Here is a 19,454-nt window from a genome sequence, read left to right on the forward strand (position 1 = left end):
CGCTCTGTCCGCCAGAGAAAGCAGGATCTCCCAGTGGCCACACATTTTAATTCCACATCCCATTCCCATTCTGACATGTCTATCCACGGCCTCCTCTACTGTAAAGATGAAGCCACACTCAGGTTGGAGGAACAACACCTTATATTCCGTCTGGGTAGCCTCCAACCTGATGGCATGAACATCGACTTCTCTGACTTCCGCTAAGGCCCCACCTCCCCCTCGTACCCCATCTGTTACTCATTTTTATGCACACATTCTTTCTCTCACTCTCCTTTTTCTCCCTCTGTCCCTCTGAATATACCTCTTGCCCATCCTCTGGGTCACCTCCCCCCCCGTCTTTCTTCCCGGACCTCCTGTCCCATGATCCTCTCGTATCCCCTTTTGCCTATCACCTGTCCAGCTCTTGGCTCTATCCCTCCCCCTCCTGTCTTCTCCTATCATTTTGGATCTCCCCCTCCCCCTCCAACTTTCAAATCCCTTACTCACTCTTCCTTCAGTTAGTCCTGACGAAGGGTCTCGGCCTGAAACGTCGACTGCACCTCTTGCTACAGATGCTGCTTGGCCTGCTGTGTTCACCAGCAACTTTGATGTATGTTGCTTGAATTTCCAGCATCTGCAGAATTCCTGTTGTTAGCCCAACTGTGAGGTGTTTTATTTGAAAACAAATTCGTCATTATCTGAAGCTGACAATTAAATATTAAAAAAGCTAAAAGACAAAACACAAGTGCTAATTAGCAAAGAATGAAACCATTTAGTTCGGGTCTCCGTTAAATGAAGAGCAAGGAGAGTATTAATAACCCCTTTTGTTTAAAAAAATGCCCAGTTGTAATACCATGGCCAATTCCAGACACCCCACATTATTAGGAAAGACACCCAAGTATTCGGGTGGGCAGTAAAGGTGACTTACTAGAATGGTATTGAATAGAAAGACTAATTATGTAAATAGGTAAAAGAAAGCTGATGTTTTCCATTGTTAAATACTTCGAAGGATTTTGATAATTTAAATGAGAAACTTCTTAAAGTTGGCAAAGGGTCAAAAAGCAGCAATCCCAAGTTTTAAGGTAATAGGTAAACCTGAAAGGAAAAGGGAAAAGCAACTTGCCTTTTTGTTTTTATCAGAAATGCAGTGTAGTGATGAAATCAAATTAAACATTACCTTTTGAATTATCAAATGAAATTGGTATATGAAGTTGAAAGCTTTGTCGTGGTATGGGGAAAATGCTGTATCTACATGTCTATGCCAACACTTTGAAATATTTCCCTGACTGCCTATCTTATATGATTTATTGTTCTGTGATTGTTCTTAAAGGAAAAAATGTATTTTATTTTTGCTAAATAACTAATTGGCAAAGTGTCAAATGCTTTACCCTTTATAAATCAATCGCTTCTTTTTCTAATGTTTCTGTCATAGGTGCAAGGTAGGTAAGAACAGCTGTTGATGTCACATAGGTGTACAAGATAATTGGGTGATCCCTTCAGTGGGAGGCATATCAGCTAACAGAAAGGAATATTAAAATAGAAAACAAACCTGGTAGCCACTCTGTATATGCTGTGACATTCGTTGTTTGCAGCAATAGGACAGTGCACTTCAAATGGCATTGTGGGCATTTGCCCTCATTTATGTTAAGTAACTTTTTCCACATCGCTAAATGTATCATAAACATTTTTAATAACAGTGAGGTTCGAAGTATTTTGTTACAATAATATTTTGATTTTCAAAATAGGATGTATCTGTCTTGTTTTTTTAACAGAATTTTCATGATGTTTATTTATAATTCACTTCTCTGTGATTTCTTTCATCGTGCTCCAACCCCTCCCCACAATCACCCTTTCCTAGATGCATGCTTAGAGTGCTGGATTCCTTCGGCACAGAGCCAGAGTTTAACAGTGCTCAATATGCTCAGTCTAAGGGTCACAAGACACCATGGGGTAAATGGAACCTTAACCCACAACAGTTCTACACCATGTTTCGTAAGTAATCAATTTAACCTGATTCATTTTGCATGGATCTACTCAAAAATGGAAAAGACATTCAATTTCGGGTCATTATGTAGTAGTCTGTCAAATTCAGGTTTTAAAGCTGCTAATAGGATTAAACTGGCAATTAAAAATCAGTACATTAAACAGTCTTGTCCATGGCAGTTGGTTAATACCTCCAGTATATTTATTTTGTTAATATATGTAGGTAATTAAATCTAAACTGCACAGTTGATGGTAAAATTCTGAAAATAAACTGGGGGCAACTAATTTTGTCACCTGCATTTACTTTTCTCTCTAAAGAACTATGTGTGTGTGTGTGTGTATACACACATACCAAAATTTACAAAATCTCATTGTAGAGCTTGGCATGTTTATGATAAGCAAATGCAATTTATGGAGAATTTTATATGATTAACTGTATAGACCATGTCTGCTGGAATATCAGAGTCATTCAACACCATTCAACACCATAGTTCCACCCAGGCTCAACAAGAAGCTGAGAGACCTCGGCCTTGACCCTGCCTTGTGCAGCTGGATCCTAGACTTCCTGTCAGATCGTCAGCAGGTTGTAAGAGTGGACTCCCTCACCCCTCTGACTCTCAACACAGGAGCCCCTCAGGGCTGCGTACTGAGTCCCCTCCTGTACTCCTGTATACCCATGACTGTATCGCCACCCATAGTTCCAATCCGCTAATTAAATTTGCAGACTACACTACATTGATTGGCCTTATCTCAAACAAAAACGAGGTGGCCTACAGGGAAGGAGTCATATCTCTGACACAGTGATGTCAAGAAAACAACCTCTCCCTCAATGTCACACAAACAAAGGAGCTGGTTGTGGATTACAGGAGGAATCAAGACGGGCTAACCCCTATTGACATCAATGGATCTGGGGTTGAGAGGGTAAACAGCAAGTTCCTTGGCATCCACATCACCGAGGACCTCACGTGGTCTGTACACACCATCTGTGTGGTGAAAAAGGCACAACGGCACCTCGTTCACCTCAGATGGTTGAGAAAGTTTGGTATGGGTCACCAAATCCTGAGAAGTTTCTACAGGGGCACAATTGGGAGCATCCTGATTGGCTGCATCACCGCCTGGTATGGGAACTGTACCCCCTTTAATCGCAGGACTCTGCAGAGAGTGGTGTGGACAGCTCAGCACATCTGTAGTTGTGAACTTCCCATTATTCAGGACATTTACAAGGACAGGTGTGTAAAAAGGGCCCTTAGGATCACTGGGGACCCGAGTCACCCCAACCATAATCTATTCCAGCTGCTACCATCCAGGAAGTGGTACTGCAGCATAAAAGCCAGGACCAACAGGCTCCAGGACAGCTTCTTCCACCAGGCCATCAGACTGATGAACTCACGCTGATTTGAGTGTACTCTTATGTTACATTGACTGTTGTATTTATTATAAATTACTATGATTGCATATTGCACATTTACATGGAGACATAACATAAAGATTTTTACTCCTCATGTATGTGAAGGATGTAAGAAATAAAGTCAGTTTAATTCCACTACATTACATCTCCAACAATGTGTAACATAAGCTTCATAAATAGCATCTCTTCAAACTATATGTATTTTATTTAGCTTCTAATTCATAAAATGTTGGACAATTTTTATTACTAAACTGCAGTGCTAGAACAAAATAAACTTGAAATGCTGGAAATTCTGGTCATTCCGCTTCAGGAAGGATGTGGGCGCTTTAAAAAGGCACACAAGAGGTTTACCAGGACGTTGCCTGGATTGGAAGATAAGACTTATGATTAGAGGTTGGACAAATTTGTATTGTTTTCTCTGGGCATCTGATGCAGTGGAGAAACATAACAGAAGTTTATGAACTTTTAAGAGGCACAGACAGGATAGAGAGTCTTTTTCCCAGGGTATTAGAAATATCAAATAATAGGGGACATGCAATTAAGGTGAAGGTGATTTTTTTTTCACACACAGTGGTACATTCACGGAATGGGCTGCTAACGGTCGTGGTGGAAGCAGATACAGTCGTGGTCTTTGAGGGACTTTGAGATGGACACATGAATAGTCAGGGATTGGATTGATACGATCCAGGTGCAGGAAATGATATTTAATTTAATTTGGCATCTTGGGCCAGTGGACCTGGACTGCACTGGTCTGTCTGCTATATCTTCTGAAGAGCTGATATTTTTTACTTCGTGACTTACATACTGGCATATCATCCAGCAAGGAGTCTCCTGGGTGAGAGAGATTTAAAAAAATTCAGACTACTTGAGTTGTAAATCTGAAAATCAACTTCCAACCTTTGAAGATTTTAAAAATGATTTTGGATGAACTCAGTGGTCAAACAGTCTGTGAAGATAAAAAAAAACAACTGCATATGGAATATTGATGCATAATTCCTTGAAAATGGCATTATCAGACCATAAGACATGGAAGCAGAACTAGGCCATTCAGCCCATCAAGTCTGCTCTGCCATTCCATCATGGCCGATCCCAAATCCCACTCAATCCCATATACCTGCCTTCTCGCCATATCCCCTGATGTCCTGACCCGTCAGGAAATTATCAACTTCCGCTTTAAATATACCCACGAACTTAGCCTCCACCACAGTCTGTGGCAGATCATTCCACAGATTCACTACTGCCTAGCGAAAAAAATTCCTCCTTACCTCTGTTCTAAAGGGTTGCCCCTTAGTTTTGAGACTGTGCCTTCCAGTTCTGGATACCCCCATCATGCCTTATCTAGTCCTTTCAACATTTGGTAGGTTTGATATCACAGAAAACAGGACAGACCAAAGACTTAACACTGACAGAACCACATAATTATAACATATAGTTATAGCAGAGCAAAGCAATACCATAATTTGATGAAGAACAGACCATGGGCACAGTAAAAAAAAAAGAAGTCTCAAAGTCCCAAGTTGATCGACTCCTGAGTCCCCGATAGCAGGCGGCAAAAGGGAGAAACTCCCTGCCATAAACCTCCAGGCACCGTCAACTTGCTGATACCTTGGACGCAGCCGACACTGAATCCATCCGTCCAAAAACTTGGAGCTTCCGACCAGCCTCTCCGATACAGCCTCCCGAGCGCCATCCTCTGCCGAGTGCCTTCGACCTCTCCCCGGCCGCTGAAACACGTAAAGCTGAGGATTTTGGGGCCTTCAGCTCCGGAGATTCCAGTTACCACACCCAGTAGTAGCGGCAGCGAAGCGGGCATTCCAAAAGTTTTCCAGATGTTCCTCCGTGCTCTCACGTCTGTCTCCATCAAATCAGAATTGTGCACGGTCCCCTACTTGACAGATAACAGACATCACCGAAGTGGCCATCTTCTCCCCCCTCCCGGGAACGTGTCTCGACAACTGGCGTCCTGTTGCACCCAGCTCAATTATAAGTAAATGCTTTGAGAGGCTGGTCAAGGACTACATCTGCAGCTTGCTACCACCCACACTGGACCCCTGCAGTTCACCTACCAACACAACTGATCAACAGATGGCACAATAGCCACAGCACTTCATACTGTCCTTACACATTTGGAGAAGATGGATGCTTATGTGAGAATGCTGTTCTTGGACTACAGTTCAGCATTCAACACCACAATTCCCTCCAGGCTCGACAAGAAGCTCAGAGACCTCGGCCTTCACCCTGCCTTGTGCAGCTGGATCTTGGACTTCCTGTCAGATTACTGGCAGGTGGTAAGAGTGGGCTCTCTCACCTCTGCCCCTCTGACCCTCAACACTGGAGTCTGTGTCCTTAGCCCCTTTCTTTACTCGCTGTGTACCCATGACTGTGTCGCCACCCACAACTCCAATCTGCATATTAAATTTGCTGACAACACTATACTGGCGGCCTGATCTCAAATAATAATGAGGCAGCCTACAGAGAAGAAGTCATCACCCTGTCTCCAGTCAACAACCAGTTCCTTTGTATTTATGACATTGAGGAAGAGGTTGTTTTCTTGACACCACTGTATCAGGATCCTTTTCTGGTTGGCTGCCAGAGACTAGTGGTGTACTGCAGTGCTTGATGTTGGGACTGCTTTTTATGCTGTATATCAGTGATTTAGATGATGGAGTAGATTGCTTTGTTGTCAAGTTTGCAGATGATACGAAGATTGGTGAACAAGCAGGTAATGTTGAGGAACCAGCTCGACTGCAGAACAACTTAGACAGATTAAGGGAATGGGCAAGATAGTGGCAAGTGATATACGTTGTTGGAAAATGCATAGTCTTGCACTTTGGTCAAAGAAATAAGTGTGCAGACTATTTTCTAAACAGGGAGAAAATCGGAAAATCTGAGATGCAAAGGAGCTTGGGAGTCCATATGCAGAACACCAAGAAAGTTGATTTACAGGTTGAATCGGTGTGAGGAAGGCATATGCGATGTTAGCATTCGTTTTAAGAGTTCTAGAATGTAAGAGCAGGGATGTGATGCTGAGGCTTTGTAAGGCACTGGGTGAGGCCTCACCTTGAGTAGCATGAAGAGTTTTGTGCTCCTTATCTAAGAAAAGTTGTGCTGGCATTGGGAGTGTTCAGAGGTGGTCCACAAGGATGATTCTGGGAATGGAAGGGTTATCATATGATCGTATGAGAAACATTTGATGGCTCTGGGCCTGTAGTTGCTGGAATTTAGAAAGACGAGGGGGGATCGCATTGCAAACCTTTTAAATGCTGAAAGTACAAGACAGAGTAGGTCTGAAAAGGGTGTTTCCCGTGGTGGGGAGTTTAGGACAACAGGGCACATCATCAGGTTAGAGGGGCATCCATTTAAAATAGAGATGCAGAGAAATTTCTTTAGCCCAAGGGTGGTTAATTTCTGCAATTTGTAACCATAGGCAGCTGTGGAGGCCACATCGTTTGATGTATTAAGGCTGAGATTGATAGGTTCTTGATTGGACGCAGCATTAAACGTTATGGGGAGATGGCTGGGAATTGGGGAAAAAGTGAGGACAGGTGAAAAAAGATCAGCCATGATTGAATAGCGGAGCAGATTTAATGGGCCAAATGGCCTAATTCTCCTCCTGTGTCTTATGATATGAAGATAGGTGAAGTGGTAGGTAGTCTTGAGGAACCAAAGCAATTGTAGCAGGACTGAGACAAATTGGAAGAATGGGCAGAAAAGTGGTAGATGGAATACAGTGCAGGGAAATGTATGATGCATTTTGGTAAAAGGAACAACAGTGCAGACTATTATCTAAATGGGGAGAAGGTTCAAACATCAGAGGTGCAGAGGGACTTAGGAATCCTTGTACAAGACTCCCAGAAGGCTAAATCACAGATTGAGTCTGTGCTAAAAATGGAAAATACAATGTTGGCTTTTATTTCAAGGGGGATAAAAGAGAGAATGCTGAAGTATATTTGATTGGCCAGGGCATTAAAGATTATGGGGAGAAGGCCGGATAGTGGGGATGAGGAGGGGAAGAAAAAAAGCATCAGCTATGATTGTATGGCGAAGAAGACTTGATGGGCCAAATGGCTTAATTCTGCTTCTATGTCTTATGGTTTCTTGGTTAAGAAGTCCAACGCCCTGTTGTACTATTGTCCCACGGACTTTAGTGAACAAATTCCTACTCCTTGGTCTAAATGCACTGTGGTGTATTTCAACCAAGGAGTAGGAGTTTGTTCCCTAAGGTTCGTGGGACAATGGTGTTGAATGCTGAACTGAAGTCCAGAAACAGCATTCTGACATAATTGCCCCAGTTTTCTAGGTGGATCAGGGACAGGTACGTAAGAGATGCTATGACATCTGTCAGAGAGTGGTTCTGTCCGTGAGCATATTGGTGAGGTCCAGTGTGGCAGGAATGGAGTTTTTGACATGTGCCACTATCAGCTGTTCAAAACCTTTTGTGATGATTGGCGTCAGTGCCACTGGGCTATAGTTGTTTAGTTCTAAGTGTTTAGAGTTCTTTGGTACAGGGATGATGGTAGATGATTTAAAGCATGTGGGGACAACTGCCTGAATGAGTAAAGTGTTGAAGATGTCCGTGAAGGCAGCAGTGAGCTGGTGTACACATGCCCTGATCTGTGATGTTTGGCCAGGCCTCCTTACAGGGTTGACTCTCTGCAGAGTCCTTCTCACGGATAATGGCTGCTGACCTGGAAATGGTGTAGCTTTTATGACTGACGTTGTGTTGTCTTTAAGCTTGCATAAAAGTTGTTTAGAGCTTCCGAGAGGAAGGTGTCATTGGTATAGTCAACACTGTTTTTCCTTGAATAATCAGTATTGCTCTTTGGTGCCCAGCCACATACGCTGGGGATCATTATCAGACAGGTAGGTGTTCCTGAATTTTTTGTGCGTTGGCAGTGTTTGCTCTCCTGATGCATAAGATGAGGTTTCTCCTGGCTGCTCTGAGAGCTGTTCTATCTCCAGACTTGGAGGCAGTGTCCTGGGCTTTTAGTAGGGAATACATCTCTGCATTCAACCAGGGCTTCTGCTTAGGCTGTGAGATAACCATTCTTGAGCTATCAATGGCATCTACACGCTTACAGATGTAGCAGGTGACATATGAGACATACAATATTCCTTGAGGTCTTTGTCTTCTCATTTGTGATGGCCTCCTTGAACATCTGCTAGTTAGTTCATTCAAAATACAAAGGATGGGACACAGGCTGGTGGATAGGCAAAATCAGGTGCAGAAGGGAATCAGTGAATAGGGAGGGGTAAGAGTGGTCCCTACTGCAAGCAGCAGTGTTGGGTGGGGTAAAGTTTTCATGCCCTCAGTCATTTCAATAACTTCAAATTCACTGGTCCCAACCAGCTCAACTTTACATGAAGTTTCTTACACCTTAATCCCTCATCAGGAAGGTCTTCTGTTTTTTTTCTGGAACTAAGCTCCAATCTGTTCTCTTCCATTAACTCTTATCTATTTGGCCGAACCTTTCTTTATCCCATAACTTCTCTTTCTATTCATCATCTTTGCTCTCTCCTACTCCCAATCGGATTCCACCTACCACTCTCTGACCCACCTTTCTCTTGTTCTACTATATACTGGCAAACTTTCTTCTTTCCCTCCCAATCCTGATGAGGTTCTTAATCCAAAATGTTGAATTTAACTTCCACTCAATCTAAAGCCAAATTATTGTGCGATATACCAAACAAGAATCCATAGGCCTTTTCCTGACGTGTCATGATCTGACATTGTTTTCAGCCTGTAAGATGAAGTGCAATCCAATTTGCATTTTAATTGTTTTTTGAATTAGTCCATTAAATCTTTTTGCTACTTTAAAGTCACTTGTTTCTTGCTGTTTTGCAGTTTGAATCTTCTCACTAATTTTCAGCTGTAACCTATGGCTAATCAAGTTAATCTAATTATAGATAAATTCATTGTTGTAATTTTCAGAGGAAGGAATGAGTAGGTTGTATTGTAAAGCTTTGAATGGTACTGTTACAAAAGGATATCCTTTCATTTGGAAGCTGGAAGAAGCAACTAAGGTATTTATTTATTTTGAACAGAATAGTTCAAAATAATGTGAACTGAAAACATTGGAGTAAAAATCAGAGTAACCATAACTTGAATCTGTATTTATTTTTGTGGAAATAAATATCTTTCTGAATAAATGACTCAAGTATTGCTCAGCTGATGTACCTTGATTTTATCTTTCAGTTCCTCAACAATAATATTATCATTAGAAGAATTGTTGGTGCTAGAGCCACATATTCCATGCAGGGATATAAAGTGATAAGTACAGGGAGCACCCACTTTACAGGGAGGTTGCATTTATAGAAAACAGTTTTTGAATTACAATTTTTCATAGCACAAAGTCACTTCATCTGCCTGGGCATCAAGAAATAGGAGATTTTGTGTTTACTTATATTCTTCAACATAGATTCTGTAAGAGCAATTTTTATTTAGTATCTCGAAGTTTTGTGTGGTAATTGATGAATTTTGTAAAGGCAAACTTCTGTTACCCAAACTGCCATTCCACACAGGTCTCATCTGTTTCATTGCATTGACAAATAGTTCAGCGTTGAGTAATCTTTGTGTTGCTTCAAAAGCATAAATGGTGATAACTGCAGTTGTGCTGCTAATAGATAGAACAAATAGTAAGTTCCCTTTAAGCTATACTGATAGGATGAGGAAAACAAATATGAGTTATTCACTGTGGTCTGTAATCCATTTGATTGTGTTGGATGTTGCCACAAAAAGGTCACCAGCTCTTCCCCAACCCTTAGCACCAAAAAAAGCAACATTTGGTGAATTGATGATGGGGAACAAGGACATGGCAGACCAATTGAATAACTACTTTGGTTCTGTCTTCACTAAGGAGGACATAAATAATCTTCCGGAAATAGTAGGGGACAGAGGGTCACGTGAGATGGAGGAACTGAGGGAAATACATGTTAGTAGGGAAGCGGTGTTAGGTAAATTGAAGGGATTAAAGGCAGATAAATCCCCAGGGCCAGATGGTCTGCATCCCAGGTGCTTAAGGAAGTAGCCCAAGAAATAGTGGATGCATTAGTGATAATTTTTCAAAATTTCATTGGATTCTGGACTAGTTCCTGAGGATTGGAGGGTGGCTAATGTAACCCCGCTTTTTAAAAAAGGAGGGAGAGAGAAACCGGGGAATTATAGACCGGTTAGCCTAACATCGGTGGAGGGGAAAATGCTAGAGTCAGTTATCAAAGATGTGATAACAGCACATTTGGAAAGCGGTGAAATCATCGGACAAAGTCAGCATGGATTTGTGAAAGGAAAATCATGTCTGACGAATCTCATAGAATTTTTTGAGGATGTAACTAGTAGAGTGGATAGGGGAGAACCAGTGGATGTGGTATATTTGGATTTTCAAAAGGCTTTTGACAAGGTCCCATGCAGGAGATTAGTGTGCAAACTTAAAGCACACAGTATTGGGGGTAAGGTATTGATGTGGATAGAGAAATGGTTGGCAGACAGGAAGCAAAGAGTGGGAATAAACGGGACCTTTTCAGAATGGCAGGCAGTGATTGGTGGGGTACCGCAAGGCTCAGTGCTGGGACCCCAGTTGTTTACAATATATATTAATGCATTAGATGAGGGAATTAAATGCAGCATCTCCAAGTTTGCGGATGACACGAAGCTGGGCGGCAGTGTTAGCTGTGAGGAGGATGCTAAGAGGATCCAGGGCGACTTGGATAGGTTGGGTGAGTGGGCAAGTTCATGGCAGATGCAATTTAATGTGGATAAATGTGAAGTTATCCACTTTGGTGGTAAAAATAGGAAAACAGATTATTATCTGAATAGTGGCCGATTAGGAAAAGGGGAGGTGCAACGAGACCTGGGTGTCATTATAGACCAGTCATTGAAAGTGGGCATGCAGGTACAGCAGGTGGTGAAAAAGGCAAATGGTATGCTAGCATTCATAGCAAGAGGATTTGAGTACAGGAGCAGGGAGGTACTACTGCAGTTGGACAAGGCCTTGGTGAGACCACACCTGGAGTATTGTGTGCAGTTTTGGTCCCCTAACCTGAGGAAAGACATCCTTGCCATAGAGGGAGTACAAAGAAGGTTCACCAGATTGATTCCTGGGATGGCAGGACTTTCATATGATGAAAGACTGGATCGACTAGGCTTATACTCCCTGGAATTCAGAAGATTGATGGGGGGATCTTATTGAAACGTATAAAATCCTAAAGGGATTGGACAGGCTAGATGCGGGAAGATTGTTCCCGATGTTGGGGAAGTCCAGAACGAGAGGTCACCGTTTGAGGATAAAGGGGAAGCCTTTTAGGACCGAGATTAGGAAAAACTTCTTCATACAGAGAGTGGTGAATCTGTGGAATTCTCTGCCACAGGAAACAGTTGAGGCCAGTTCATTGGCTATATTTAAGAGGGAGTTAGATATAGCCCTTGTGGCTAAAGGGATCGGCGGCGGGGGGGGGTATGGAGGGAAGGCTGGTACAGGGTTCTGAGTTGGATGATCAGCCATGATCATACTGAATGGTGGTGCAGGCTCGAAGGGCCGAATGGCCTACTCCTGCAGCTATTTTCTATGTCTCTATGTTTCTGTGTTTCAGGCACAAATTCAAATCATGGTCAAATTTTGATCTGGCTGTGAAAAATAATGCTGTTGCAAAGCTGCAGTGTTTCCACCCACCAAAATGCTTCTGGCAATTTGAAGACAACAATACAATTTAAATTGTATTGAAAGCACAATAAAGTTTCTTGAAATCAGTGCTAGCATTTGTTTGAAGTTCAACCTTTCATAAGTCATGAGGACCTATTTGTGGGTGCTTCAGTTTTGAAATCTCGCCTCAGGCAGATTCATAGACAAATTGTCTGGGATTAATGTACATGATTATGGTAGTTGATCATTAGCTTCAAATGTCAAGCAACTTCACTAGTTTTTGGATTTCAGTCCAAGGTAATGTTTTCAAATAGGAGAATTCTAGTACACTTTCGTGTCAGTTAGTTATGCAAAATATGTCACCATGTACAGTAGATACAGTTTGATTACGACACATCAGGACCAGTACATTTTAGTCCAATTAAGCATCTGCCCCAATTAGCCAAAGTCTCATGGAAATAGTTAAAAAGTATAAAAAGGACAATCTGCTTTTTAACTGAGAAACCAATTGTGTATTTAAATGAAATACAGAACAAATTAGAATACTATCAATAACACTACGATAAAACTGTGTGTTAGTTACCTCTAGTTATTATTGGAGGAATTTATCCAGTGTACACTGCCGTGTTCTAGTTAATTGACTGTAAATGATCAAAATCAGCACCAACACTTAGTGTAGATAATGGACTGCCTTCATACAGTTTTTGACAATTGCATCCTTCAATTTCTTCATTGTTCCTAACTCGTTGAAGTAGTGAAATTGTTTTAGTTTCATTCCCAGTTGTTTCTGGCATCTCCAAGCCTGAATGCTTGAAACTGCAGTGAGCAAAACCATTCTGAATTGTCTAACTACTTATCTCTCGCCAACTATCAGTGACAAAAATCACTGTTTTTTGAACAGAAGCACTCGCAACTGATGCTATTTAAAAACTGTTCACTCTAAACATGGTGTAGTGTATATTGGCCGTGCAAGTGCACACATCTGATGCTAGTTAGAAACAGTTTGTCAACAGTCATCTGCCCGAATTAAGCAACATAGTGTGCCAAATAAACGAAGGTGATCCCAACTATTTTCTTATCATTTTTTTTTCTTTGAGTGGTCTGAAGTAAGTAGCTGCCCCAATTAACTGGAATTCACTGTACGACTCTGAAATTTATTTTACATAAGAACATAAGAAATAGGAGCAGGAGTAGGCCATCCGGCCCATCGAGCCTGCCCCGCCATTCAATAAGATCATGGCTGATCTGTCTGTAAACTCAGCTCCATCTACCTGCCTTTTCCCCATAACCCTTAATTCCCCTACTATGTAAAAACCTATCTAACTGTTCCTTAAATATATTTAGTGAAGAAGCCTCGACTGCTTCCCTGGGCAGAAAATTCCACAGATTCGCCACTCTCTGGGAAAAACAGTTTCTCCTCATCTCCGCCCTAAATCTTCTCCCCTGAATCTTGAGGCAATGTCCCCTAGTTCTAGTCTCACTTACCTGTGGAAACAACTTTCGTATTTCTATCTGATCTATCCCTTTCAAAATTTTATATGTTTCTATAAGATCCCCTCTCATTCTTCCGAACTCCAGAAAGTATAGTCGCAGGCAACTCAACCTCTCCTCAGAGGTTAACCTCTTCATCCCTGGAATCAACCTGGTGAACCTCCTCTGCACTGCCTCCAAAGCCAGTATATCCTTTTCTTGCAGGCATTCACAGTAGAACAAAGCAATGCAATAGAATCGATGAAAACCACAGATGAACAAAGAATGACAAGCAATCTTTGTGAAAAGGAAGACAAACTGTGCAAATACAATAAAAACTAAAAATTAATGAATAAGTTGAACTGAGAGCAAGTTCTAAAAAAGTTAAAATCTATTAGATGACACATTTTGAATCCCAGCTATATTTAAATTTAGGAGGTAGAATCTTATACTTGCATATTTTTTAAGCTGTGCCATGCTCAAAAAGTAGGCCCACACAGCTGATTGGTACTTTGAGTGATTCAAGTATGTTTGTATTCATAAGCTTGAATGTTATGGAATTAAAAATATTTAAGACAGACAAATCTTAGAAGTGTTGAGGTCTAAATACGTTAAATGCATGTCTTAGCAGGTCTGCGATTTAATAATATTGAATTAATATAATTTTATTATTTTTCTTCTGTTTATATTGAACTTTTATGTGTAATATTTGAGATTAGTGTTATATAATTTATTTTAAATGTATGGTGAAGGATGGGTAATGTTACCTAATGTAATATAACTAACATTTCTTTTGTTATTAGTGCTGGTAATTCTGACATTACTGTGATTATCAAAAGATCTATTGGCATTAAATATCAGTTACAAGCTTACAGAAATGTTCTATCACTTTGTACTATTTCTAATCAAGTTGTTAAATCAGTGCCCTTTCATGTTGACCCTCTTTACAGCTCATACACCAGACAACAGTTTCCTCGGATTTGTGGTTGAACAACATCTCAATGCCAGTGAGATCAGTCATCCAGATGATATTAAGCGACAGAATCAGTCCTTGGTGTATGGCAAAGTAGATCACTTTTGGAAGGTAAGTACAACCATGTTTTCCACACATTCAACAATGGCTTTGAATTACATTTTAATGAGATCATTGTTACATTACAATTCAATTAGGTAATCCAAACAACAGCTCCATTCATTCAACACACATAAAAGTTTCTGGCGAACGCAGCAGGCCAGGCAGCATCTCTAGGAAGAGGTACAGTCGACGTTTCGGGCCAAAACCCTTCGTCAGGACTAACTGAAAGAAGAGTTAGTAAGAGATTTGAAAGTGGGAGGGGAGGGGGAGATCCAAAATGATAGGAGAAGACAGGAGAGGGAGGGATGGAGCCAAGAGCTGGACAGTTGATTGGCAAAAGGGATATGAGAGGATTATGGGACAGGAGGCCTGGGAGAAAGAAAAGGGGGGGGGAGCCCAGAGGATGGGCAAGGGGTATAGTGAGAGGGACAGAGGGAGAAAATGGAGAGAGAGAAAGAGAATGTGTGTATATAAATAAATAATTGATGGGGTACAAGGGGGAGGTGGGGCATTAGCAGAAGTTTGAGAAGTCAATGTTCATGCCATCATGTTGGAGGCTGCCCGACGGAATATAAGGTTTTGTTCCTCCAACCTGAGTGTGGCTTCATCTTTACAGTAGAGGAGGCCGTGGATAGACATATCAGAATGAGAATGGGACGTGGAATTAAAATGTGTGGCCACTGGGAGATCCTGCTTTCTCTGGCGGGCAGAGCGTAGGTGTTCGGCAAAACGATCTCCCAGTCTGCGTTGGGTCTCGCCAATATATAGAAGGCCGCATCGGGAGCACTGGACGCAGTATATCACCCCAGCCGACTCACAGGTGAAGTGTCGCCTCACCTGGAAGCCTGGAAGGACTGTTTGGGGCCCTGAATGGTGGTGAGGGAGGAAGTGTAAGGGCACGTGTAACACTTGTTCCGCTTACAAGGATAAGCGCCAGGAGATGGATCAGTGGGGAGGGATGGGGGGGGGAACGAATGGACAAGGGAGTCATGTAGGGAGCGATCCCTGCAGAAAGCGGGGGGGTGGGGGGGAGGGTAGGGAAAGATGTGCTTAGTGGTGGGATCCCGTTGGAGGTGGCGGAAGTTACAGAGAATAATATGTTGGACCCGGAGGCTGGTGGGGTGGTAGGTGAGGACCAGGGGAACCCTATTCCTAGTGGGGTGGCGGGAGGATGGAGTGAGAGCAGATGTGCGTGAAATGGGGGAGATGCGTTTGAGAGCAGAGTTGATGGTGGAGGAAGGGAAGCCCCTTTCCTTAAAAAAGGAGGACATCTCCCTCGTCCTGGAATGAAAAGCCTTATCCTGAGAGCAGATGTGGCGGAGATGGAGGAATTGCGAGAAGGGGATGGCATTTTTGCAAGATCCATTCATTCATTGGTAATGTGGTTATTATTGTCACAGATGAAAAGAAACAATGAAATTCCTTTGGCACTTTATAAGCTTTGACTGGATCATCTCTTTATCTTCTGAACTTGAGAAACACAAATTATATTTGGGAAACTTACCTTGCAAATTTAAACTTCAATCCTGCTTTTACCCTGGTGAATATATTTTAATTCTTGTTACCTATGGCATGGTGAGAGTATAAAATCTAAACTTAAGGCTTCCATTGTAGAACGTGGAAGATCCTAAGACAAAATAATGCACCTTGCCTCTCGCTAAACTTGTAGATTACTACTTAATTTGAAATTGAATTGATAAAATAGTAGGTCAAGTATGTTACTCTCGATTTTTTTTCTTCCTGTCACATACTTGAACCTGTGGCATTATTTGAAAGAAAAGCTGTAGAGTTTTGCCTGATGCCCTGCACATTTGACAGTGTGTTTTTTAAATAACAAGTTATCTGGTCATATTGTAGCATCTTGGAACTTGTTGTCAGTATGTTGGTGTTTTCTGCCTCACAACATTATCCTTCACAATATATTTTGGCTTAAAGCACTTTTGGACATCTTGAAGGAGTTATAAAAGCCATTATATATAAACATGGAATCTGCAGCAAAAAGAAAAAGCTGCTTGAGGAACTTTTTTTTTGTTGGGCGGTATTTTACTGATATGACATGTGCCTTGTGCTGTCAGTTCTGTGCTTTGCACCTTGGCCTCAGAGTAACATTGTTTCTTTTGGCTATATTCATTGGTATTCATATATGGTTGAAAGACAATTAAACAAGAATTTGAACTCAGCAGGTCTGGCAGCAACTGTGGAGAGAAATCAAGCACTGGTGTGTCATATCAAGGCCCTTCATCTGGATTGAAATTATAGCAGGGATATAATCAGTAGAAAGAGTTAAGGAAAGGGGTGGGAGAAACCTGACAGTGACAGGTGGATTCACGTGGCGAGTGGCTGACTGGCAGAAGGAATTAGTTGACAGAGGGAAGGGTAGAGATGGTGACAGAGACTGGAATATGTAAGTGGTGAAACAATGGCTACAGAATATGGAATACTTTATTGAACCCAAAGGAAATTAATGTGTCACAGTAGCATTACAAGTGCACATATATACAAATATTAGAAGAGAGTAAAAAATAAGTTACCTCAAACATTTTAACCGGGGGGGGGGGGGGGGGACATCACTTCCCTGACTATAGATTGACTCACTATAGAGCCTAATGGCTGAGGTAAGAATAACCTCATATAGTGCTCTTTGGAGCAGCACAGTTGTCTTACTCTATTACACTGCCTTCTAAAGATGGTATTCTTTTCCAAGCTGGCACATAGCACTAGAAGGCAAGGAGGCACCATAAAGCGCTATAAAAACTGTGTGAAAGTGTCCTTGAAGGCATGTATTATCCTTGTGACTGGTTGGGAGGCTTTGGCCAAAGACTACAACGCCTGGCACCTGGCAGTCTTCAAAGGCACCAGCACATTTGAAGAGCAGCGGCTGAAAGAGCTTGTTCAAAAGCGCCAGGACCGCTAGGAGAGACAGCCTGACCCTTCAGTGGCTGTAACATGCCCAACCTGTGGGCACATCTGCGCCAATCCACTTTGGGCTTCGCTGTCATCAGAGGCATCGTGATATCGTCATCATCGTTCTCAACAGACACTGGCAGAATACATGGTGCTATTTTTCTAATTTGTTTGGTCACAATGGTATAGAGGAAGCTGAAGATAGATAAGTCAGAATGGGAAGGGGAATTAAAAAGGCTGACAATGGAAAGTCCTTTGCTGACAGAGTGCAGGTGCTTGACTTTGTGTCACTGATCCCATTGGTCATGATGAATGTAACATAAAAGATTAGAGGTGCATTTGAATCTCTGTCTCACCCGAAGAGCTATAGGTCCCTGGATGAAGGTAAAGAAGTTACATCTGTGGTTGCAGGGGAAAGTGCCTAGGGAAAGGGAGGAATGAGTGTTTGAGTCTTGAAGAAAGTATTCCTCATGCAAAGCAGAAGGGGAAGTTGTGACTGGTATTGGGAACACATTATATTTGGCAGAAATATCGAAGAATGATTTGCTGCAGGCTGCATGGCTGAAAGCTATCCCTGTCGTTCCTGGGGGAGATGGGGTGCGAGCAGCAGGAGATGCCGGTCAGAAATCCATCAATAACAGTGAGCTGGGAGGGGGAAGTGTAGAAGAAGCCACATTTCATAAAAACGAGAACATCTCAGATGTCTTGGAATGGAAGCCATAATTTCAAGAACAAATATGGCCGAGATTGTACAGCTTCCTTGGAGACAGGTGTTATCTTGGTAGCTGTTGGAGTCAGTGTCTTTGTAGTTAAGGTCAATGGATAACTTGACTAATGAGATAGAATCAGGCTAAGAAAGGGGAGAGAGGTGTCAGAAATAGTCAAAATGAATTTGAGGGGAAATGGAAGTTTTAGTCCAGGTGAAAGGTCTTGATCTGAACATCAGCTGTCCATTTCCCTCCATAGAAATTGCCTGACCTATTCAGATCCTCCAACAGCTTGCCTTTTGCTCCATAATATAAACATGATTATTTATTTTACATTATCTGTGATGACATTCTGGGCTACTGAATTCTATCAAATACAACAACTCCCTCTCCTGGTGGAGTTTGAATTCTACAAAGAGTTGGCGGTGACTGTAAAACATAGGAGCAGAATTAGGCTATTTGGCCCATCTAATCTGCTCCACCATTTGATCATAGCTGATTTATTATTTCTCTCAACTCGTCTCCTGCCTTTTCCCTGTAACCTTTGACACCTTTACTAATTAAGAGCCTATCAACTTCTACATTAAATATACCTGAATATCTTCACCTTCACAGTTATTTGTGATAATGAATTCCACCATACTCTGGTGAAAGCAATTCCTCCTCATCTCCATTCTAAAGGGACGTATATGTATTTTGAGGCTGTGCCCTCTGGTCCTAGACTCCTGCACCATTGGAAACATCCTCTTCACGTCCACTCCATCTTAAGTCTTTCAATATTTCATAGGTTTCAATGAGATCCTCCCTAATTCTTCTAAACTCCAGCGAGTACAGGATCAGAGCCATCAAACAACCCTTTGTCATTAATTCTTTCATTCCATGGATCATTCTCTTGAACCTGTTCTTGATCCTCCCCCAAGGATTACTGGAAGCTGGAGAAATCGATGTTAGTGCCATCAGGTTGCAGGCTACCAAGATGGAATATAAAGTGTTGTTTCTCTACTCTGAGAGTGTCCTCATCGTGGCAGCAGAGAAGGCCCTGGATCAATATGTCGGAATAGGAATAGGGATAAGGATTAAAATAGTTGGCCACCGGGAAATTTCACTTTTTGTAAATGGAGCAAAGATGCTTGAGAAAGTTGTCTTCCAATTTACATTGGTTTAACCAACGTAGAGGATGCCGCATTGGGAGTTCTGGATACAATATATGACCCCAACAGATTCCCAGGTGTAGTGTTACCTCACTTAGGACAGTTTTTGGCCTTGAATAGAGATGAGAGAGGGGGTGAATG

General features: G+C 42.0%; 1 protein-coding gene across 2 annotated transcripts in view; it reads left to right on the plus strand.

Annotated features, from left to right (window-relative positions):
* The window catches only part of mgat5 (alpha-1,6-mannosylglycoprotein 6-beta-N-acetylglucosaminyltransferase), a 230,138-nt gene that overhangs the window by 178,585 nt on the left and 32,099 nt on the right, over positions 1–19,454 (plus strand). For both annotated transcript variants that reach the window (XM_063052496.1, XM_063052497.1), the window contains exons 10-11: positions 1,838–1,971; positions 14,427–14,560. In XM_063052496.1, the coding sequence (XP_062908566.1) occupies positions 1,838–1,971; positions 14,427–14,560 (268 nt within the window). The remainder of the gene's footprint in view (positions 1–1,837; positions 1,972–14,426; positions 14,561–19,454) is intronic.

Source organism: Mobula hypostoma, chromosome 6 (genome assembly GCF_963921235.1).
Source record: "Mobula hypostoma chromosome 6, sMobHyp1.1, whole genome shotgun sequence".
In the NCBI taxonomy this organism is placed as follows: Eukaryota; Metazoa; Chordata; class Chondrichthyes; order Myliobatiformes; family Myliobatidae; genus Mobula; species Mobula hypostoma.